Source organism: Manis pentadactyla, chromosome 17 (genome assembly GCF_030020395.1).
Source record: "Manis pentadactyla isolate mManPen7 chromosome 17, mManPen7.hap1, whole genome shotgun sequence".
In the NCBI taxonomy this organism is placed as follows: domain Eukaryota; kingdom Metazoa; phylum Chordata; class Mammalia; order Pholidota; family Manidae; genus Manis; species Manis pentadactyla.
In genome coordinates this window covers 19,832,382-19,857,121 of record NC_080035.1, presented here as the reverse complement: position 1 = coordinate 19,857,121, position 24,740 = coordinate 19,832,382, and the positions used below count along the sequence as shown (strand labels likewise).

The 24,740-nt window shown below is 32.5% G+C and overlaps 1 protein-coding gene across 3 annotated transcripts in view; it reads right to left on the bottom strand.

Annotated features, from left to right (window-relative positions):
- Positions 1 to 24,740, bottom strand: part of PCDH17 (protocadherin 17) — a 101,595-nt gene that overhangs the window by 57,513 nt on the left and 19,342 nt on the right. For 2 of the 3 annotated variants that reach the window (XM_036893717.2, XM_057494416.1), the window contains exons 2-3: positions 11,248 to 11,306; positions 10,942 to 11,114 (exon numbers count right to left, since the gene is read on the bottom strand). In XM_036893717.2, the coding sequence (XP_036749612.2) occupies positions 10,942 to 11,114; positions 11,248 to 11,306 (232 nt within the window). The remainder of the gene's footprint in view (positions 1 to 10,941; positions 11,115 to 11,247; positions 11,307 to 24,740) is intronic. The other variant, XM_036893718.2, reaches the window with a different exon arrangement.

The following is a 24,740-nucleotide window of genomic DNA, read 5'->3' as shown; positions in this document are numbered from 1 at the left end:
TCTGAAGCAAGACCCAAACTGCACATATCTATTACGATATAGTAGAAAACTGGATTAAATAATTTCTCTTGGTGGTAGATCAATTCTTTTTCATTATGTTGCGAGTTGACTCATCAGCATAATTGGTTGTCAAAATTTTAAGGAAGCAAAAACTGCAACATGAAAATGAAACACAAGTCGGCAATTCCTCGCCCATAATTTTGAAATCCAAAAAAATTTCAGATCTCGAAATTATTTTGTTACTCATTTGGTAGTAAAAACTGACTTGAACTGACACAAGCTATTTATAGTACCTGTTTAATCTACAGCGAATATTCAGACTTTTCACTACAAAATTGTTAATGTGCTTGATTGCCAGTCAATTCTCACAGATCCTAGTCAGGATGTTACAAAATATATGGTATAGGCATTGTATCACCTTTCTAAAATCTGAAAAATTCTTAATTCTGGAAAACATCTGGTTCTAAGAATTGTAGGCCTATACATCAAAATATCAGCTTCAAAAATTCATGCAAACCATGAAATTGAAAAATACAGAAGGAATGAATTTGAATATATTTGTTATATTATATATATATATAACTATATAATAACCACATAGATATATGACGGGTTTCTATTTCTTGTTTTTTAACAATTATAAGTATGAAGTAATGGCCATATATGTTTTTGACAAATGTGTACCTTGCAGTAAAATATCTTGGTAACTTCCTGAGCTTTGGCTTTTCACAAATCTGAGTGTCATTTATGTGATATATGTGCTTTTGTGAAATAATGAGTTTGATGAACTTCACCCTGCTCTATGTAAAGAAGATTGGAACCCTCTATTATGAGCTCCTATAATTATTTTCCCTTTTCCCTTTTCCTCCACATTGCTGTTTATCTTTTCAAATTTATCTCTCTTTTCTGTCTTTAACAGAAACAGTCTACTTTACTTTAAAGCTAGTATCTCCATTATGCTCTCATGAAAATCCTGTATCTAGTCCAATCGCTCAATATTTCCTAATTAGATTGTTTGCCTCAGTATATATGACACTCAGTTACCTTGAATAATTAAAGCATTTTCTATTGTACCATCTTCCTTTACTATTTTCCTTTTTTTTACCCTCTTTTTCCCATTATTTCAGACTCTTTTAGAAATAACAGTGTAATTGCTCTCTCCAATTCCTGAACATACTTCCATGGTATATCCTTTTGAAATCTCTTTTCTGTTTTCATTACTCCATCATAACTCCTCTCATGAAAATCAACAGTGACCTGTCAGCTGTCAGACTGCATAGTTGTTCCTTGAGTTTCATTTGCTTAGATTTTTCTAAAGAATCAGACTATTTCCTCATATGTCTTTGGTTACTAATGACACTACGGCTTCACACTTACTTCCTCCCTTATTAACCTCTTTCCTGTTTTCATAGGTGTCTCTTCTTCCTTCTCTCCATTTTTCTCTGAACAAATTAAGCTATTCATTATTCCCCAAATTTGTATATACTTTCTGTATATATTGTATACATGTAGTTATTTTGTTTCTTCTATCTCTCAAAGACCTTGCTCATTCCTAAGTCTTGGCTCAAATTTCATCTCTTGCATAGTCTTCATTAAATAATTATCAATATTCTATCCCTCAGATCCTTTTATTTACCTAATCAATAGTACAGTATCTTCTGTACTTTAGTATATTTTTGACATATATTTTATTTCCATCACTAGCCTGCAAGTTCTGTGAAAATGGGCTTCAGGAGTCTCATAGGGTTCGCTTGAGAATTTCATGCTTATTTGAATGTAAACTTCATGTGGGCAGGAATATTTGTTTTGCTTATTACTCAATCCTCAACTCTTGGAAAAGCACATACCAGGAACCTAATGAATATGTGTTAAATAAACACACAACATAACATATAAGATAGTGCTATATACATAATAGATAATATACAAAGAGTTCATGAGTTACATGGAGTTTACATTCAAATAAGCCTGAAATTCTCAAGTGAACCCTCTGAGACTCCTGAAAAATTTTTATAAAGAGAACCAGCTCAGTATCATTTTGTTTTTAACAAAATCTGCATTATGTACCTTTACTTAATATATTGATTCAATCTGCTTCTCAACTGTATTTGCTTGGAAATCAAATCTAAAATCTCTTTAAGGTTCAGTCAAATAACTCATCCACAGGGTCTCCAGGTTTTCCATTGTCACAGAACATACTGAAAATGTTTCTTGGCAGGTTGAATGATTATTTAACTCTTCCCCACCAACTTATAAATATCATCTTCTGCAGGATTCCGTCCTGGACCTGTTCTCCCAATAATCCTAGAATCCAATATCCTGGATTCTGTTCTAGTAATAACCTTCCTCATCAATTTACTTTGATTTAAGTATGATCCTATGTCAGTGGCTTCCAAATCTACACCTCCTGACCTCCCCTCTGATTGTCATGTTGTAATTTTCAGTTACTTCTTCTAATACTCATCTAAACTTTTTACTTTCCAAATTTCCCCAGTGTGACCTCACCCTGTCTTTACCGCTTCAGAAAAAGTGAATTCAGTCACCCAAGTCATGACCCTAAGTTCATTATCACATTAAGTTTTATATTACCTCACTGCTTTCTGAAAGTTCTCTCAACGATCTGGTTAACCGAAATGTTTTTTGTTGTCTTTTTTTTTTTCTCAGTATCTTTGAATTGTAAAGTTAGTAAGTCAATTCCAGTATTCCAGGATACAAATAGGCATTGGCTGTTTACAGAAAATGATGAAAGTTTCAAAAATTTATGTGTTAATTTAGTATATGCGGTACATATTAAATAAAAACCTACTTAAAGGCATTAAATAATTTAAATGATAGTCCATTATTTGGGTATCAAATGACTTTTTTCCTTCAGAAATCTTTATCCCAAAATCTATTTCAAATAAATGCTAAGCAATTCATTATAATCATAAAAGTAGTGGCATATACAAAAAGGAGTTTTCAATCTTTCACTTTGTTCCATTTCTGCTACATCTTAACTACTCCAGGCTTCATTTTGTTTTGCTTGGAATACTTCCCCAGATTGCTAACAGTATTTCTGTGTCTCCAGGCACTGCCATAAACCTCATCCTTTTAAAATGAAACTTTGAATTGTCACCTCCTGAACCTCCAAGGGCTTCCTTCCAGTCGTGCCATCACTGGGCTTCTCTCACACCCTCCCCAGTCTCGTCCACCATTCCTAGTCTCACACATCACTACTCACAAGCATCTAAACATAACGTGTCATACATTGCTCGGTTCAGCTGTGTTTCTGAGAGTGCCGTGTCATCTTCCTTCAGCTTCACTCTGCCAAGTGAGCTAAACATTTTCTGAAGGTTCAGCTCAAACATCTCCCTCTCTGGGAATTTTCTTTGATCCCCCAAATTTGGGCTGCGTTCCCATTATCCTGACTCCATTGACACTCAGGCTATATCTCTCACTGAACAACCCTCAAAGTTTATATGTCGGATTATCTGACTACAGTATGAGCTCCTCAAGGACCCAGTCTGTGCATTTGTTCATCTTTGTATCCTTGGCACAAATGTTTACTGAAAGAAAAAATAAGTGATTGAATATACACATGAATGAAAATCTTTACTGAACCACCATCCTTTAGAGCACTAGGAAAGTTTCAGGGACACATAGTTAGAAGTGTAGGTATTGTGCCCAGACTGAAGAAATACATACATTCCAGTGCTTGGTGACAACACAGGAGTGTCAATGTCTGCATCTGGAATGATACATTTTTTGACCTTTTATTCAATATATGTATATAAAATAATATATTAAATATCTATTCAATGTATATGAAAGAATCAAGAATCAAAGTCTCAAGCATAGCTGCTTACACTTCAGGATTAATACAGAAATGAAATGTGATGACAAATCTAAAGTACCTGCCTGGAAACATTAAGGTCTCCATCGTGTGTTACAGGTATGGATGGAAGGACAGAAAGAGCCCAAGACGAGAAGATTATAAATCTGGAGCTAGTACTGTTTCTGCCACTAACTTGAAGACTACAGAACTCACTTAATCTGTCTGTTTTCTTACATATAAAATAGGTATATTTCAAGGATTCTTCTTACCCTAATGTTTTGTCACATGTTTTATAAAAGGACAGAGAACCTGCAGTAGTAGAACATGCTACCAAAGTAGAATAGTGGAAAATTTCTGGGAAAAGTTAGACTCCACATCACTATTTTATTATAGTTTTTCATTTGCAGATGAGCTGATAATCACTCTAGATTTATTGTTTACAGGTATGCACCTAGTTTCATAAATATATATATATAATATTAGTATAGAATTTTATGTATAAAAATAAAAAAAACATATTGTCGTTATTAAAAAAATTACTACAGAGTAAAATACTCTGGTTGTGTGGGAGGATTTGAGGGATACAATAATTCTATGCTTGGGGAGGATACCCCTGTCTACAAGTATGAGGCAAAATGAGTTTTTAAAAGTTTGGGGAACACTGTCCCAACATTCTCTAATTGAAATATTTTAGCAAAAGTCATTGCTGTGCTTACTAAATGCAAGAGAATCTCAAAATCACATTGAGTCTATAGTAAATCATGCAACACTTGTTAGAGAAGCTTTACGATGAACAGCAAATGTGAGGGTGATAAAATCTCTATTTTCATGATACCAGCTGCTGGATTCTAGAAGCAGATGTTTGCACATGAGAAAAAGAGATGTCATTGAAACTTTTAAAGTTAGGTGAACTATGGGGCAGTTGCAAAGTTTGGTAATCAAAAATAAATGGAAGATAATCACAGTTTGGGGAATAATATCCAGTAAAATGTAAAGCCTGGTGAATTCTGAATGTTCTAAAAGACAGCAAAAGAAGATGGGAAAATTGATGCTAAGATGTTCTTAAAAAAATGCAGTCTAATAAAAACATATAGGGCTTGAAAGTAGTAAGAATTCTTGGCAAAAATACAATTTCATAAATGCCACATATATGAATCATAAAGCACTATGCCTTTAAAAATTTGTAAATGATTCTTCCTGGCATTAAATATTCAACAGTTATTTCCTACTGCCCCCCACTCTCCAGCCCCATATACAGCAATTTTTCATTTCCTTCCTAAGACAAACTTACTATTAATAAATTTATAGCAGCATTTCTTTTAAAACTTATTTTCAGAGATATCCAGATGGCTGCCGAGAAGATGGGTATAGCCATCACCTTCGTGTCCTTGCTTATGTAGAAGTGGATTTCCTGTTGTTGATATGGAAGGTCTGGGAAAAGATACTGCTTGATTGGGAGGATCAGAACTATAGGAACCATCATGCAGAAGAGAAAGCAGAATGGAAACCGTACAGTACTATAGAAAAGAGAACAGTACCATCCTAGCACTTTTCTACTCCAGGTGACTTCCAGTGGAAGTTACAATGTAGGTCAATTTTGAGTGCATCCTAATCTTCTGTCTCAAAAACTCCCCCAAAATCCTGAATGTGTGGCACCACCCTCACTCAGGTGGACAAGCGCTTCAACTTCTATTATCTCATTTCCCTATTACTGCTTTCTTAAATAACTCCTTTGTGGTAAAATATAGGTTACAGAAACCTTAAACTCTTTCCTTTCCAGACATAATTAGAAATATGTTGAAACTGAAGTCATTATGCAGTGAATCAGGAGAGGGATTTGAAGGAGAGGGCTCAGAAACTTGCCAAACTCTGAAATCATACAAAAAAACTACTGCAGTCGTTTAAACTAGCCTAATCCTGTTCTGAATGTGGGGTCCATAAGCAAAATTCAAGCCCTGACATAAAGAAAAAAGGAACCACAATAAATCCATTAGTTTTAGTTTTTGTAGTTTTCTAATGTTCTCTGGGAAGAGGGAAGGCAACCCTTAAGAATATGATTTAGTTTAAAAGTGAATTCACTGGGGCAAACCTGGCTTATTTGGTATTTCTATTATTCTCAACTTTCTATTGATTTTATTTTTATTAGATTTTAATCAGGGATTTCATTGTGAAATGTTTTGAACCCAGAATGCAATTTGAGAAGTCAGATTTTCTAGCTGTGGAGAGAGGACAGGGGAGGCACAGAATCGAATAGAAAAAAAAAAGAAATTATATGGCAATTAAATAGGATGAGAAATGAGAAAGAATTTGAATAGACAACTCCTAAGGATCAGGAAAGTCCTGGAATCTAGTCAGAGAGGAAGGGACCGAAAGCTGCCCACCTAATAGGGACACTGGATTCTGTGACAGTGATGTTTCCACTGAGATCTCTTGCATAGGTTGTCAACACATATGATGTACAATGAATGCTGTTCCACTACTTTAAGGCATCAGTGAAAGAACTTGGTTTCACTCAGTTACAAAATTGAGAACAGTCCCTGAGTTATCAATAAGGAACTCAGAGAAATCATCAGCCAGCATTTATAAAAACTGCACATTTATTATTTGAGAATCAGAAGAGACTACTGAATACTGGGGAAAGCTTATTAACTCCTTAAACAGAAGAACTAGCTGTTGCTAACAACTAAAATACCTTACAGGGCTTCTAGCAGATAGAAATGGAAAGGTATAATATAATACTACCTTTAAGAAGCCAATGTAGAAATAATATTCTGAAACATAAGAAGTTACCTTCAAAAACGTTTGAATTTTATTCTTTATAAAACTGTATGTGACTCTTTACAGAAATAACATTGTATGTATTCTTATTTGTTCTTGATATAAATCGATTTTTCTCATTCCAAAATATAAAATCAGCAAATAAGATAAAATGCATTTTGTCAATTTTCCATGATTTACTGACAACAGTAGCTTGTTAGGTAGAAATACATATATTGGCCTTTCTAAGTAATGTACTAGTATGGTACCATACAAATCCCAAAGCATTTGGATTGTTTTCTCTATCTATCTATCTATCTATCTATCTATCTATCTATCTATCTATCTATCTATCTATCCACCTATCTACCTATAATATTTGATGAAGGTATATGGAGAAAATCTAGCTGACAAATAGAAATCCAGGGCACAAAAGTGCAAATAGAAACTAAGTACATTCTTTGAGAATTTCTTCTAATCACTAAGAGAAGCTAAAATAACCTCTTTCTATTAGAGGGTTTATTAACATAAAATCTTTAAAGCTATCTTCAGCTGTAATGCAGTACATCACACTCTCAATTAACTACTGAACCCTTTCAAATATTTTTGCTAAAATAATGGGCAACACATACTGCTGCTGTATATTTGGGATGATTAAACTGATGGTAGCAAAAATACACAATCATCAAGAACAGAACAAATGGAAAAAATCTAACTGTGCAAGAGAAGAAAAAAAGTAACATTTGCACAAATAAGATAAAATCTCAAAAGACTTAAGTCATTTTCAAAGGACAAGAATTATTAGCATAGAAAATTCCACTGGAAATGTGAAGACCATTTTTGGAATTGATTTTAATTTCTAAATTAAAGAAATATTTCAATTTAGAAATAGAACATCTTTCTTGATGGAGGTAATTTAAATAGGGAAAGAAGCCAACTAAACTAATACAAAAAATGTAAAATATAATATGCTATGGATTTTTAATTGAAATATGTTAAGGCACTACTACAAATTTTTAGGAAGAGAAAAGACTGGTAAACAGGTTTCTTTTTGTCTAGTTTTTTGTTCTTTCTCCTAGGAGGGAATTTACTTTTCTTTTAAAATATATTAATTAAAAATTAGCATTTAATATTTGAAATCTAACAGATTAATTATTGGAATATGGCTGTCATCATCTTTCATCTGTAAAGAAAATTATTCTTTATAAGTGTGCATCAAATTAATTTGGTATTGCTTCTCATGATGCTTTTCAAATAGACTGAGTACACTGACCAAGACAATGCCTGATTGCTTCTTCAAACATTTTTAAATTTTTTCTGAAACCATTCATTATGTGAAGAGCATAAAGCACTGGTTAAGAGAGCAGGCTCTGAACACTTGTTATTTTACTTGTAATGCTGACTCTACTACTTGTAGCTAGAGAACATCTAGAAAGTTTCTTAATGTCAATTAAGTGTGGGAGTAACAGTACTTATCAATCTATAAATGCAATGAAAACTAAATAAGATATAAGTTTTAGGTACTGAATAATTCACCCAATGCCTATGAGCTATTTGGATTTTCTCCCCCAAGGTTCACATATGTGAATTCAGGATTTAACTTCCTCTTCAAGGTTTATTTGATATCCAGTAATAGCAATGAATTGGAATGTCTATTTTAGCAAATTCTCCCATTCAGAGACAAAGTTGTGTAGAAAAGACACAAGTCTGGATCATATCTAGACCTAGGATAAAATTCCAACCTGTTGTACAGGTTAATAAATTTCCTATAAGTTCATTTTCTTATATGTAAGGTAAAAATGATAACTATTTTAGAGTTTTCAGGTTAAATAAGCTAATATTGAAATGCAGCTAGCACAGTTTATAGTAAGCAGCAAGAACTCAATAAGTGCTAGTCTTCTCTGAATCTAAATAGGTAGGTAGATAGATATAAACATATACAGCAGAAAGAAGGAAGGAAGGAAGGGAGGGAAGGAGGAAGGAAGGAGGGAAAAGAGGAAGTAAAAGCAAGCAAGCTGTGAATGATGGAGCGAGAGAGACAGATGGGAGTTAGATAAATAAGCAGGTAGATGACAGATAGAGGTAAATGAGATAGATGAGGGAAGAGAGAAAGAAAGAGATCTCCCAGCTGTATGTGGTCACATACAGTTTCTTGAAGGTAGACTCAGCTCCAAGTTGAATTTATTTTTGATGTTCTTGAAGAATTTAGCTTTCTTTACATATTGAAAATATTTAATAGATATTTATAAAATAAATGAATTAATGAACCCAATCAATCAATGAAATTGTTAGCTCATCTTTAAAAATCACATTTTAAAGTAGACATCAGTCTTTCTCCTATACAATTCATAGATTACCTAAGTGTGACTTTCAGTTTCATAATAACTTTCCCATATCTATTAATAAGGATGTGTGACAACAACCTGCTATACAGGAGACATTTCTATTGGTGTTCTCACTTTTAGACTAGCAATCATTTTACGTGTAATGTTAACTGAAATATATGCCAATTATATGTTCTTTTAAGAACAATAGCCACCTTTATAAGATATTAGTTTTTGATATCAAAGTTGGAAAAAAAAACCTTTTTAGTATAAATTACATTTTCAAACATAAATGAAACCACTTCCTTTTTCTACAGGGGATTTTCTTCATTCCCATTAAATATATTGATTAGTTAGTGGATGAAAAGGAATTAAAGAGTTAATATGAACAGCATATTAATTGCCTTTGATTAACAAAGTTTCTCAAAGAGCTATGACAAGAAATCTTTTGTCTTTACTTACTCCATGCAGATTTACAAATAGCAACCAGTGAATCATCTATCAGTCACTCTATTACACACATAGATGAGTCTATGTTAGACTATGTATTCACACATCAAGTTCCAACAACCTATTATTTTAAAATGTGTCTCTAAGATTCATACAGTATTACATAGTCAAAACTAATCAAGACCATTTAAGTTACTTCAATGAAACATTCAAATTTGTAAGAACTGTGAATATTAATAAGTATTCAAATAGCTTTTGTTAAAAATAATTTAAAAAGCAACATTGCATTGTTACACAAAAAGTTGCTATGGTATATCTGGCACATAATACTGGAAGGCTTTTTGGGAGGCCAACCTTACATAAATCCAGCATAATTATATTCAGTGCAGAAATATTAATAGAGATAGTGTACTGAATATATGTACTTCTGTATGGAATATATGTATGTTTGTGTGTTCATATGTTTGTATAGAAATTTCAGTGTGATTAGTGAAATTCTCATATTAGAATTACATCTATTGATAGATATGTAATAGGACAGACTGCACTATAGGCAAAAATTTAATTTCTATGAATCACCAATCAGTAAATGACTTAGAAGAAAAAATAACTAGTTTAGTAGTAGTTTCTCATGGAAAATTGAAATAATATTAAAAATAGTTATATACTCTTTATATTTTAAATGTAGTTTCTTATGTAAAAATCGAATATTAAAAGTAGTTATTTACTGTTTATATTTTGAAAACTAATATTAACTAATACATTCATTTTAATTCTGAGATCAATTTATACAACTGCTTGTTTTTTATAATCAGACATAAAAAACGCATTCACAGTGTCTAAGTCTTATACAAGAGTAGCCCACATCTCCTTAGATGAATCATTACCAAATATTCCATTATGTCTGAAATAATAAAAACATCACAGCTAATAAAAAGGCATATCAAATAAATTTAAGATAGACTTTTAGAAAAGATACATTTATTTTATACGAAGCATTTCTTTTTTCTATCAGGGTGAACAAGTTCATGCTTACTTGAGATTCATGAAAACTTAAATGTAAACCAGAGGAAGGAGCCAAAACTCTGGCTTAGCTATTATTTGACTCTTGAAAAATTACTTGGAAGCTAAAATTCACACTAAATGTAAACCAGTATTGCTAAAAACTAATACAATTCCAACGAAATTTTCATTTAATGCAAAAATATTAAATTTACTAACATTAATACTGCAAATTAGGCTACTAAAATTAGCCTATCTATCAAATATGTGCCATATTTTCCTTGTTAATACAATGCAAAATAGAAAAGGTTGGGAAATGTCTATAAAGATAAGAACAGTCTAGTAACTTTGGTCAAGTTCTCAGTTTAAGAAGTTTACAAACTAATGACTATCCATGGCCTTCCTTTTTCTGTGGCTATCAAGATACTGAACAGTTGCTTTTTGTTGGGGACAACCTCAGGATTTGATGTTTCTTTTGATAAATTATCAATGGTCCATGCCAACTGTGATAAACTGCACCTCTAGTACTAATTAATAGGTTTGTAATGACCGCTGAAGCTTTACACTGTGTAAGCATTGGAAGGCTTCACTCACCTTGTTCCAGTGGTTGGCTTTTAGTTGAAGTCGTTTTCATCTTGAGTGCCTCCCTAACAGACATGTCACAGCAGGAGCCTTTGTTAGTGTCTTGGTCACTGTCAGCCTGATCACTGTCCCCGTGCCCACTGTCTCTCAGGCTGGCTCTTTCTGGGTCCTTAAACGTGGAGCTACTGAAATACATATAAAGAAAAAGAAGAGAAAGTGTTGTCTCTACAAGTTTGAATCTGAAGTGTAGTCTCTTGCAAAGCAATTTTGACACGAATGCAAATGGGGAAGCTAAGAAAGTTATTTAACAGGCCTTACCTTTGAACAAACTGCTGCCTGCTGCCCATGTAATTGGGCTCTGCGGGAAAATTGTCTGTCTGCGAAAGAGAAGGAAAAAAATACGTATAGTTGTACACTGGACAAATCTCCTGCAGAGCAACAAGATTTCCTAGTGGAAAAATGATTAATAATTCAAAAATTCCCTTAATCTTCAGATTTGTACATTTTAATTAAATTGGAAATTGCTGACATGTAATTATGTACTCAGAACAATTAAATGATTCCGGTCCACAAATTACCTGTTAAAGTAAACAATGAGCCTGTCATAACTGGCATTCTCAGTTAGTACCAGGATGGATGACACTGTGTTGTTTCATCACTTAGATATTAAGATTGAATATTCGTGGGAGGAGTGGAAAAATGACCTAATTTCTTCATATTAAAAGTGTGAATTATTTAATATTACTCATTTTTAAACATAATTACATAATCTGCTGGGATTCTATGCCCTCCTTGATGTAGTATCATTTAAAGTCATACACTCCTCAATTAAGAGACACAGGGCCTTTCCTTCAAGTTTTTCCAATAATAAATAAAAAGCTTGACACATACAATTCATTCCCATCTACATCCCTACAATGGAAATTGAACTCAAACAATGCAATGGAAAGGGGTGTTACTTCCTGGTTATTAAACACAAAGTAAAATAAAAATAAAAAATAAATGTTACTTAAGACATTGAGAGTAAAGACATTGAAAAACCAGGCTTTTTTTTGTGGTTGTTTTTACTGCTTCCAAACTGACGTGGAAGTCTGCCAAGAAGCACTGAATTCTCCTTGTATCATGGAACAGAGTCTTTTGGGAGAAAGAGACTAGATCTTTCATAGCTGTCCCTGTACTGTACATTCATACACGTTACTTCTGCTCGCAGCTGACTCAGCAACAAAGACACTCCTGTTTTCAGCATCACTTCATATCATACCATGTGCTCTGCACCAGCGATGGGCTCATACAAGACCATCCAGCATGCAAGTATCCGTGACACAGAAGCATGCAATTCATGAAGCAGAGGGCCCAAGGTAAGGCTTAATGTAGTGCAATATGTGCTTTCCTTATATATAAGGCTAATTTAAACTAACAGTACTCTTTTTTTCTTCCCATGTACTAATGTCAATTATTTGGCTATTTAAACTATTACTGGAAAAAGAAAGACACAGAATACTAAGAACTTAACGTACTATCCAAATTTCACTGTCCTGATGTAGAAGCTGGGGGAAAACCCCCACAAACTTCTTCATCTGTAATTGTTTTTTGGTGTTCAAATCAACTTCATCAAAATAAATGCAAAAACAAAGGAACACAAGGTAGATTCTTTTCTCTCTTCTAATCCACTTTAACAGCAGTTGGTATGAGGCATTTTTAATCAGCATGTTTTACTAGTTTCTAGGTTCTGTGAAGCTCCTTAGTTCTTGTTTCCATAATGACAAGCTATCAATGTTTAAGGATACTATGATCTTCCAGTAAAAATAATAATGTAAATCAACACCAAACGCAAAAATGTTTGCAAAGGAATTTTGCCAACTTTTAAATCTATTACTTAGAAACTCCACGTTTTAACTTAATAAGACCCAGTCCATCTTTTGAATTTGGACAAAACATGTATCCAAACCATTATTGCTGTCAGTTAAAAGCTAAGTATGAGTATCTTAGAACACTTCAAAAAAAACACAACTGAATCCTGGTATTCAAGGGAGAATAAAATGTAAAATGAAAGTGGAAACTCTTGTTAGAAAATACAAGTGCTATTATAAGTAATCTTGTGATTTGAATGGCTTTAATTAGCCAGAGCCTCACAGGATGTGATCCCTATTCAGTTAGACATGGGAGACAAATTGGGGAAATGTTTCTTCCTTTATTCTAATAGGGTCCGTACCTAAAAATGTTGCATGTATTAAAGTTCTAAGCACTCCTAATAAAGCAAGAGACTTACACTAGGAAATAAAATAGATTTTCCATTGAGTGAAGAAATGTTTTTGAATTATGTGTGTGTGTGTATCAGTGTTGATAAACACTGGGCAATGGTATTGCTACCAAAAACTGTTCTGATGAAAATAGGAAAACAAGTAGAAGTTAGAAAAGAAGGGATGTTGGGAAAGAAATAAAGAGAAAAATAAAAGCAGGGAGACAGGCAAGAGAAAAATAAAAATGTAAAAAAAGAAAAATGTTTATTATTGTAGAATTTCACAAAGTAACTTAGTAGCAGAGTATCAGAAGTTCACTAATGATGTCAGCATTCATCCATTAAAATTGGTAGGAATGTGAGAAATTCTGTGTGTGCATAATTACCATAACGAAATAGCCATTTGGCCTTTAACAAACATATAACTAATTCACTATAAAAACCACACTGGTTTTAATATAGAAAACAACATTTTCATTACTCAGGCTCCAAGGGTGTCTGAAAACTCATTTAAAATAATCTGAATATAAAATAACTGTATTTGCATAGAAAAATTAAAAATAGACCCCAAAAAATGCCATATTATTACAGTATCATTTAATTTAGAAGTAGAAGGTCTTTAGGATATTTTCCAACATTGTACTCTAAAAACTGAGTTCTACCTTGTACATTTGTACTTCTTAACTTTTAAGTCTAGGAAGAAAGTAACATTTGAGGTCAGACACTTGTAGTTTTTCAGGTCTCAGCAGAGTAATTAAATCTGAATATTTATAACTTTTGAAAACTTTATCCTCTCCCATACAAACCAATCACTAGAATATTTTGCCTTCAAGCACAACCCAAAAGCAGTGACTTTTAACTATTAGTTTTAAAATGTATAATTCACTATAAAAAAATATGTACCCAGAATTGGTGGGTAGTTAAAGAAAAGTTCTAAAGTAGACACTTTAAAAACTTTAGGACATAATGATCTTTATAATCTGTCTCTTTCAGAAGAAAAAGACAAAAGTTTTGGTGTTTTCTAAAGTGATTCTTTGCTTGTAACAAAATATATCTGAACTGACTTATAAAACTGAGTGTGCCCTAGTTTGATTGATTTCCTGTTACTTTGATGAAGATAAGAATCTATATATTCTTTACGTCCCTTTGTAGAGACAACACAAAATTAAACAAGTAATCAAGTGATCAAAGTCGATAAAGCCTGCATGCCTATAAATTGTTTCTCTGATTATCAGCCATTATGCATTTCTCTACTAGTGTTCAGAAAATTGTAGTAAATTTATAAATGATATTCAAAATCATAATTTTTATCAGTAATAGTTAATAATAAACTATTGCTATGATACCGTCTTCTACAACTTGCTCATCCTACTAGAACTCTGAAAAAACAAATCGTGATTTAAAAAACAAGTGTCTCTGAGAAAAAAGAAACTGAGACGTATATGCTGAAATTGAGAAATCTATTTGTGGAAACAGATTAATTTGATATTATCATTTACATGTACCTAAAGAAGTTGAATTCAAAATGGACAGTAAAATGAGTAAAAATATATATTTTTTTACTTTTAAAGTAGTAAAAATAGAAAATTTAAAAACAGCAAGCATTTGACAAAATTCAGCACTGATTAATCATAAAATTCTCAGCAAAATAGGAATAGAAGGAAATTTTCTCAACTGTGTAAAGAGCATCTACCAAAATAAAAAAAAGGTAACTAATGTCATACTTACTGGGAAAAGACTGAAAGCTTTCACCCTAGCTTTCACCACCTCTATTCTCCATTGAACTAAAAGTACTAATAAGTTCAATAAGTCAAGAAAAATATATAAAGGACATACAAATTGGAAAGGAAGGGAAAAATCTTTTACAATGCTATTGCATTCATAGATAATATTATTGTTTAGGCAGAAAAGAAGGAATCAAAACAAAAATAAAACTTCTTAGAACTAATAAATAAGTTAAACAAGCTTGCTACATTCAAGGTAATCATACAAAAATCAATCATATTTCTATATCCTAACAATGAACTATTAGAAAACAAAATTTCAAAAGCAATGTAACTGTAATAGTTCCCTACAGGTCAAGTACTTAGCAAATAACTTTTTAAACATTCAGTCTGTGTGCATAAACATTACAAAAACTAATGAAGTAAATTAAGATCTAAATAAACGGAGAGATACATTGTGCTTATGAACTGAAACACACAACATGGTAAAATGTCAATGCTTCTTAAATAATCTATACATGTAACATAATAACATTCATATTCACAGAATGATTTTCTGTAGATATAGACATGAGTACCCTAAAATTTGTAACAAAAGGCAAAGGAACTACAACGACCAAAATAATTTTGAAGAAAAATGAAGTTGAAAGAATCACACTACCTTATTTTTTAAGAGTTTTGAAGCTACACTATCAAGGCAGTGTAGTATTGTCGATGTAAAAGACACATAGATCAATGGGACAGAAGAAACTGTCCATAAGTAGCCTAGAGCAATAAAACCAACTGATTTTTAACAAAATTGAAAAATGCAATTCAACAGATAATTCAATAGAAATGAACCTGGACCTACACTTCACATATTATTAAAGAAAAAAATAAACAACACTCAAAGTGGATCACAGATCTAAATATGAATGTAAAACTAAAAAACTTTAGAAGAAAACCTAGCAGAAAACCTTTGTGACCTGGTATTAGGCAGAGTTCTTAGACATGATACCAAAAGTATGAACTGTAGAAAAAAGAGATGTAAATTGATCCAGTAATTTGGCATTTACCTTAAAGAAATGTAAACTACACTCACACAAAAACTTGTACATGACTGTTAGCTGGAGCTGTCTTTGACAAAATTGGAATCAGCTCAGGTATCTTGCAACAGGGGAAAAGATAAACAGATTGTAGTGAATACGTATAATGGAAAACTACTTAAAAAAGAAAAACAATTGACGCAACAACTTGGTTGAATCTCAAAAGCACTTTGCTGAGTGGAAGAAAAAATTGTACACACTATGACTCCATTTATAAAATTTCTCAAAAAACTAAAAATTGTTATGACAGAGAACACATCAGAGGATGCCAGGGGTTAAAAACTGACTATAGAGATATAGCGTGAGGATGTTTTTTAGGGTGATAGAACTGTGGGCATCCTGATTGTGGCAGTGGTTCCATGAAGCTAAACATGAATAAAAATATATATAACTTTACACTAAAAAATAAAAAAAGGTTCATTTTACTGTATGTTAATAAAAGATAATTCCAAAATTATATCTAAAATGATCATTTGCAATCTGCATCTCATATACACTAAGGATCCTTTTGTCTCATAGAAAATTATAAAACTAAGTGTTACTTTATTAAATATCCTTAATAAAGAGTATTTCTGAACTCTGTAATTTAAAATTATACAGCCAAGTTTCAAAACCTATGTAGAAATCCCATATTCATTTGGACAGACTACAAACGGATTCAGGATATACAGATCTATTTGGCTACACTAGCAAATCCAGCAACAGCTCTATAAGACAATCACCTTAAATATGAATTATTTAGCTCAATTTTCATTTTCTTCAAATATGTTTTACTTGTGTGCAGTTTACCCAGCCATAAAATAAATACTTTAAAGATTTCAGACTGCATTTATTAGAAAGGCTAGCTTTTCCTTTCAATGCAGGAAACAGCAATATCATGAAGAACTAGGATCTGGTGAGTTTTTAAATTTAGAAAACACCTCATAAAATTGATTTTATATTTGGAAGTAAATGCATAGAATCTTTGTAAAGACTCTAAACACATTTAATATGAAATTATTAGCATCTAAGATGTACCAAAGTGTATGAAAAATATTGTCAAAATGATATTACAACTTTGGTGGTAAAATTGGGATAATGCTATCTAGAATGGCAGGTTTTATATTTTATAAAAGATAATATATGAAAATTTCTTAGTTATATAGTACAATTCCTGCTATAACTTTAAATATTTTTAAATGCTACATGCAGCACTGTTATAATCATGAAATATTGATAACTAGATGAAAGTTTGGTAAATTTTAAAACAATCCTTGAGTTTCCAGAAAATGAGACCACTGTGGGATAAGAAAAATAAAGACCTCATCATTCTGAGTCTCAAATATCTAAAGAATTTATAAGGAAAAATACAGAGTACTATCTTCTAAATGTATCCCTGCAAAAGGAAGAGAGAAAAATAAGTTGAGCATGAGGAAACTGGATTCTGTAGTTTTCCCATCATAGATGTTATATAAGTAAATGCTAGAATTCAGTCTGCGACTAGTGCAATCTCTAGGTGATAAATACGTACACATTATCTTGGTGCTGATTTGCCAATATTATCTAGTATTTCCCCTTATAGAGGTCATGGCCAGTCAGGAAATTTCCTATGGTGAGAACATTTCGACAAACCAAACAGCTCTGGCATTTCCAGAATAGTTGCTGTGGAAACATGGGAGGCAGTGGTTTATAAAGTGCTGACATTCTTGATATCCTTTTTGCCCTTCTATGTTCATTTCTTTACCAAAGAGAAGACTTTTGACTCAGTAGATACAGTCATTCCACAATTAGCACAGACTATAGGCAGTATTAAAAAATCCAGCATTCAACAATGTAAAATTCACAACATCTGAGATCCAATCGAGAGTTACAAGGCATGCAACAAACCAGGAAAATAAAACCCATTCCTAGGGAAAAAAAATCAATCAATAAAAACACACTTAGGCATAAAAAAGATGAAGGAGTTAACCAATAAGGAAGGACCTTAAAAGTCTATTAGAATGTTTAAAAACATGTTCAGGGATTTAAAACATTACCCTGAGAGTGACTGCCTCCTTAAATTTTGAGCTCTAAGTACCTCTGTTTGAGTCGCCTTAATCTTGGGGTTGAGGAAGAGAAATAGGTGATTAGAAGAAGGCCCAAATGGAACTTCTAAAAATGAAAACTACAATATTTGTAATTACCAATACACTGAATAGGACTGATGGCAGATTAGACACTGAGGAAGAAAAGCTGTTCCATTTTGCACCAGGTTCTAGAGCATTTTTCCCCAGTATATCTATAAATGTGATATTATATATAAAAATATATAAATACTAAATTTGTTCTTTGTGTTTATCTGTGTAAGCTTTCCATATTTGTGTCAACATTGTCTTTATAAACTTGTAATATACTGAAGAGTAAAGAAGGTTATGTCAGATGCAAAAAGGATCTTCCAAAAGTTGCAATACAAATATGAAGAAAACTTTAATTCTAGAGGCATTGATCTAGAATAGTAATTATTGAAGAAAAATAAAAGTATGTCTTTGGCTCTTGAAGTTATTAACAAGAACTTAATTCTCACAGAATAATTTGGGGTTGGATGTGTAGTTATGCTGTTAAATCATATCATAGCTTCAGTTAGGTTTAGATAATCTGTGTTTTCCTGATCTAGGGGCACATGGGAGAGGAATTTTGAAAATTCCTTTGAATTTTAGACAAAAGGTTGATTGCATATACTGATGCCATTGGGTTGAAAACAAAACCAAACAAGTTGAATTTTCCCTTAATTCAAAGGCACTGCTTTTCACATTGACAACAAGCATTCTCTTTGCAGCAGACTGAACACAAGGGAGTGAGTGTTAAGAGGTGAATAATTCACTTTAAGCCTTTTCATACCGACATTGCTTCTGATAGCTTTGCCTTCTACAGAATATATGGTGTGGTTCTTTCTCCCTAGCGGAAGTAAGCAACACCGTTTTAAGCCACCACTTATAAAGTTACCTGACAGCACCTATGGCTTTGGAATTTTTAAAGTGCATGAGGAATGGCAATAACTGTATTTATCAGTGATTTTCAAAATAATACATTTTATACAAGTATAGTGTGGTAGACATTTGTGTTCTGTTACTAAAGGCATAATAAAAATATAAGAAATTCTTACCACACTTAGCAAAAAAAAAGCATTACTTTAAATTAAAAATGGGAGGACAAGAACAGCCACTCCCTGTAAACAAGAATTTTAAGTCTACTATTCAGTTACGATAACTTAGATGATTTTTTTGAGGTGAGACAGCAATACGTTAAAACCTCTTTGCAAATGTTAACTCTTTTATAAATGACACTGATACCATTAATAACTTGTGGGCCACAATTTAATTATGTAATTTATGAATATTAGAGAAAATCTTCTTTGACAAGAAGGAAAATTCAGGTAATGAAAAGACACAATGAATGCTATTTGTTATGTATAAAAGTACACAACATAGAGAATGCTGCACATTCTCTTTATGTATTTGCTAAAGCTGGAGGTCCATAGGCCACCGACATGCCACTGAATGCTGGCTGTGCTTTCTCTCTGGCAATAGCTTAGTGTTATGCTGTGAGTGATGTTTTAGGAAAAAAATCCAAACTTACTTCAGAGTTGTTAACTTCAACATCTCCAATTAATCCATTCTCTCAGTGTAGTCAGGCTCTCCAAACCTATTCCAATACCCAGTCTTCCCTTTTTCTTCTGTGGTGATAATAGTGGGGAAAGGTTGGAATTCTTTCCTTTCCCATTTTTCTATTACCTTTCAGCCAGGTATTTTATCTTAGGAGACTTCCCTGTGCTTTCCTCCTATCGTGCTCTTTTTCCATCTCTATTAAGACAACTGAAGGATTTTCCCATTGAAGGGAATATCTAAAATTGGATTCTTTGCAATTGGGCCTCCAAGACTAAGAACTCAAAGATATATGTAGCCAATGAGAGTTCATTACACATCTGAACTTCTAGAATTCTCAATATATGATGAGAAAGAGAGAAAAGGGAGGGAGGCATTGATGACACATTATTTACTTGCTGTCACAATGAATGCCAAGTCTTCTGTGAGATAGATTTTCTTAAAATCTTATTCTATTAATTTTAAAGGAACTTGCTACTTAGTAAAAGGAAACTTTTACAAACTGGATTATTTATATTCAAACCACTTTTTAGTCTAATTAACGTAGCTAATATGGGCATGTTTTAATACTGTACTACACTGAATCTGAAGGCATGTGTCATTATGTACATTCTGTACCAGAAAATTTGAAGTATTATTTTAGAGTCTACTAAACAGTAGTGTTGGTATTTATTGTTCATCCTTCTCAACTGCCCTAAGAGACACAGTAGTGTTACTGTTGACATTTCTTGAAAAATAGAAATTACAGCTACCCGATTTTCATAGAGCCCATCATATGCCCAGTTCATTGTATAACAGTTAACACCTGCCAGTGACTTTCAGGACCAGTCAGTTGCTGTTGCTGAAATGCTTTTAAAAGTTACTGTTACATATTTAGCAAAAATAGTACTACTATCACTCTTACTAACAAGACTCTTTGAAAGTGTCTGAATTTTTACCTTTCTATACTTTTGTGTTAAATTCTTTTAGGATGCTGAATGTTTTATATAACTCCAGTAACTAGATTTTTTCCTTTGGCCAAAAATATAAAATGGAAATAATGGTCACTTATTGCAAATATTCTAATGAATGCACTGGCTTAACTGTATGATTACTTACCATCATAATAGTCATTTAGATTGTCAAAATAGGCACTTCTAAGCACTTACCTTTTAAAGTGCGAAAGAAATTTTATATTTACATTTAGTTAATCATTACATAAATTCCCCAAAAACAAAGAACTAATTTAAAAGGTGAACCAAACTATATGTTTGTTATCCATTTTGTCAGTTTATTTTCTCACAGTACACTAAAATTAAAAACTTTATGAAAGCAATGACCTTGGTAAACACAATTCACCAGTTTTACTCCTCAAAATACTAAATTGTAATTATAAATCAGATAATACAGTCAATTATTATTTTGATAGTGGGTTACATTTTGCAAATGAAAGAAAAAATGATCAACAAGGTCAGTTTCCTGTCTGATTTTGCATCAGTCTTTCAAGTCGTCACCTCTATAGAGACATTCCAATGCCTAACAGGAGACAAAGACAGAAGGAATTCAACGTGGAATTGAATGATTCAACACCTTTCTAATTTTTCCTTCCTCCAACTCTTGATCATATAGAGAATCCTATAACTCCTTATAATTATAAGCAACAATTCAGCCAACCAGCTAAACAACCAGCTAAACAATTTTATATATTCTATAAAAAATTAGTAAATATTTTGGGGGGGATTTTGAAGTCCCCAACCTTCTGCATGGGTTTTAAAGATAATTTACTAGCCCTTATTTGAAAAAATTAAATAAAAATGTAAATTTCCAAAAAATTTACCTATTGGATCTGAAGTTCTGTTTTGAAAATGAAAGAATAATTTGAGAATACAATTACGGAAATTCAGGAGATAATATACAAGGAATTTGGAAGACCTGTCCTCAGAAATGACTATCACAAAGGAAAAGCTATTCCTAAATTAGAGGAAAAAATTAATTATTAATCAAATGTATGAGTATAAGATAACTAGGATATTTATCACTTTCCCTCTGAAATACAAGACTAAGTATTACATTTAAAATGTATGACTCAATGGAAATAGTCTATTTTAGGTTGGCATTCATACCTGAAATTAAAATTAAGCTAAGTGTCTTTACTAATGTTAACATATATTTAATTAAACATTAGCACAAAATGAAATATCTCTCCTCTTTATCAGACTGTCACTTAATACTTAATTCAAGTATCCCCAGCTCTTTCTTTGAAGACTTTAATTCTAAGAATTTTTGTCCTAAAAAACAATCTTACCTAGATAATCACTTTCATGAGACAATAGGCCGGCATTCTTCCATATTAAGTTTTGAAATAACAACCATTTTGATTTTATTTGAAACTGTTTGTAATCTACACGATGTGGGTTTTTTTACAAACATACAAATGGGAAAAAAATTAAGAGACATTGTTCACAGTAATGCCTTACGAAAGTAGATGGTGAACTCTGGCCCACGGCTCACCCTACTTTTGAAAATCAAATTTTACCGGAACTCAGCCATGCCCTTTAATTTATGTGTTGCCTACCACTGCTTTCATGCTTCAGTGGCAGAGTTGAACAGTTGTGACAGAGACCTTATGGCCCATAAACCCAAAAAAATTCCTGTTTTGCCCTTAATAGAAAAAGTTGCAGGCTCCTGGCTTAGAAAGAACAAGTCAAAGTTCTTAGCCATAAAATTAAAATTTCTACCCTATTTACTCCTGTAGATAAAATACTAATGAGGCATTTTCACATATACATTATGCTTAATTAGGTCACAGTTTAGGAAAAATCACAAGTAATTTTCATCCTTTGTGGGACACAGACTTCCTTCCCAGAGTATGCATTTGGAAAGCGTCTGACTGAAAAACTGTTCATATTCTTTAAGTGGATTTCAGTGTTAGGTGATTTGTAGCATGTTTATATTCAATTCCAAACTACTTAAAACTGTGGAAATAGTGCTATCATGGGAATACCTGAAAACAAAATGCACTTAGACAGATGAAGCTTCCTGAAGTGTATCACAAGTTCTCCAGTGTACTTAGAGTGGAAGGAAGGAACCTGTTCTTTCCCAGTGAAAAGAACTCTTCAGCTCCTGGTCCTTTTTCTCCTGGGTTTTCTTATATATTTTACATTTCATCACTGTTTTTCAACTGTTTCCTTTTAACCTCACCAGCTGGCACCACTATAATTATTTCTATTGTATAGATGAAGAAACTGAGGCCTGTGGAATTAATGAAAGGCTAGCTGGAGGTCACAATATAAGTAATATCAACAAACTTCTTTTGACTCAAAATTTTGCACTCTTTCAAATAAAAAAGCTTGCAAGTACCATACTGACACATCTTGCTTTGGTGTGTACTATGATTTGCTTTCTATTCTATTCTATTCTATTCTATTCTATTCTATTCTATTCTATTCTATTCTATTCTATTCTATTCTATTCTATTCTATTCTATTCCATTCTATTCTATTCTATTTACCATTGTCTGATGTTAGATTATTTTCATTCTAATAATGCTTGCTCATCAATGTTCTAATACCAGATCACACCACCTTGAATGGCTTTGTTCCTTTAACTGTTCAGCTCTGAATCAGATAAAACACAAATAAAAAGGAATGAGGTCTACAGGAATATTAGAATCAAAGATCAAAGTCAGTTCAATGATCAAATCTAAGAATCCCAGGCTACTTCTGAAATCTCCCAAATTTGGAATTATTTGTGCTACGTTAGAGCCAACCTACAGAAACTCTTGAAACTTCCACTAGTTTCCCATTTGAAAGACCCTGTAGCAATGAGTTGTACAGTAAGTTTTTGATGCTTACTGCATAGAGACCTTACAGAATTCCCTTCCAAACTGACCTGCAGTCTAGGCACTAAGTTGCAGTACTTCAGGGCAGCAATTATTCATGTTATAAGATACTCTCATACTACATCAATACCTCAACAGAATGCATATAAAACAGGATATCCCAAATGTTATAAGAGAAAAAAAAATCCCAAATGCTGAGTCAAATGGCATTCGTTCTCTATTCCTAGCTAGCTGTTTATACAGGGGTAACATTTCTGTGCTTCACTTTTCCCACATGAAAAGAAGTGTAAATGAAATCAGAAGCCATCATATGTCTCTAAGTTTCTAGTATTCATTGCCCTACAACCGTTCTTTTGTGGAAATGCCTCTTCAGTTTCCATCTGGTATGAGTTTTTCTCACTACAAGGTCTTCCTGCATAAAGAGTGTAGTTCCTAAGGAAGACTTACTAATATCTTTCTACTTCAGACTCTGATAGTTTAGGAAGTTCAAGATTATCTGGAAACCAACTTTTGCAAGATAAATCTATCAAAAATTGGGCACTTTAAAAAATATCCATTTAACATTAAAACAAAAGTGATCAATCCTGGTTTAGAGAGGTGAAAGTGGAAATTTGCAATAAAATTAATAAGCACTTCAGTAAAATTATTCTTTATAATCATAAGTACTGTGGAATAAAATTGTACTTTTGTACAATTGGTCAGATTTAGGTTAACTGAAATGTTGTTTTTATAAAGAATCTGTGCATATCAGTACCCCAACATTGGTTAACTGCTTAAGAATGTTTTATGTCATTTGCTGTTAACAACAATAATGATACGTGTTAATATTTATTCAGCATTTAGTACTGATCATATTCTTTATATGCATAATCATATTTCATCTTTAGTTCTTATGACAGCCCTGTGAGTAGCAAACACTATCACACCTGATAAGACAGAAAAAAAAAATTAAACAACTTTCTCGGGACTGAAAACCTAATTAAAAAAAAAAATCAAGGACCTTGAGAATAGAATCTAAGTATAAAGAATCTGTCAATAGGAGAGTAACTGATGAACAAATTACAATTTATCCATTAATGGGCCCAGAATCACACTCTTGTTAAGACAGTGTGAAACTACATCATTGACATGGAACAATGTCCATGATATATTCAATAATTAAGCAAAACTAGCTTAATTTTATGTTTAGCATTTACCACTTTATGTGAAAAATCTAGTGTGGTGTGCATGTATGCGTGTGCACATAGGAGGTGGGAAAACATTAGGGCTCACAATCCCTTATTCAAAACCCCAGACATGTTTGTAATCCCTAAATCTTTTATA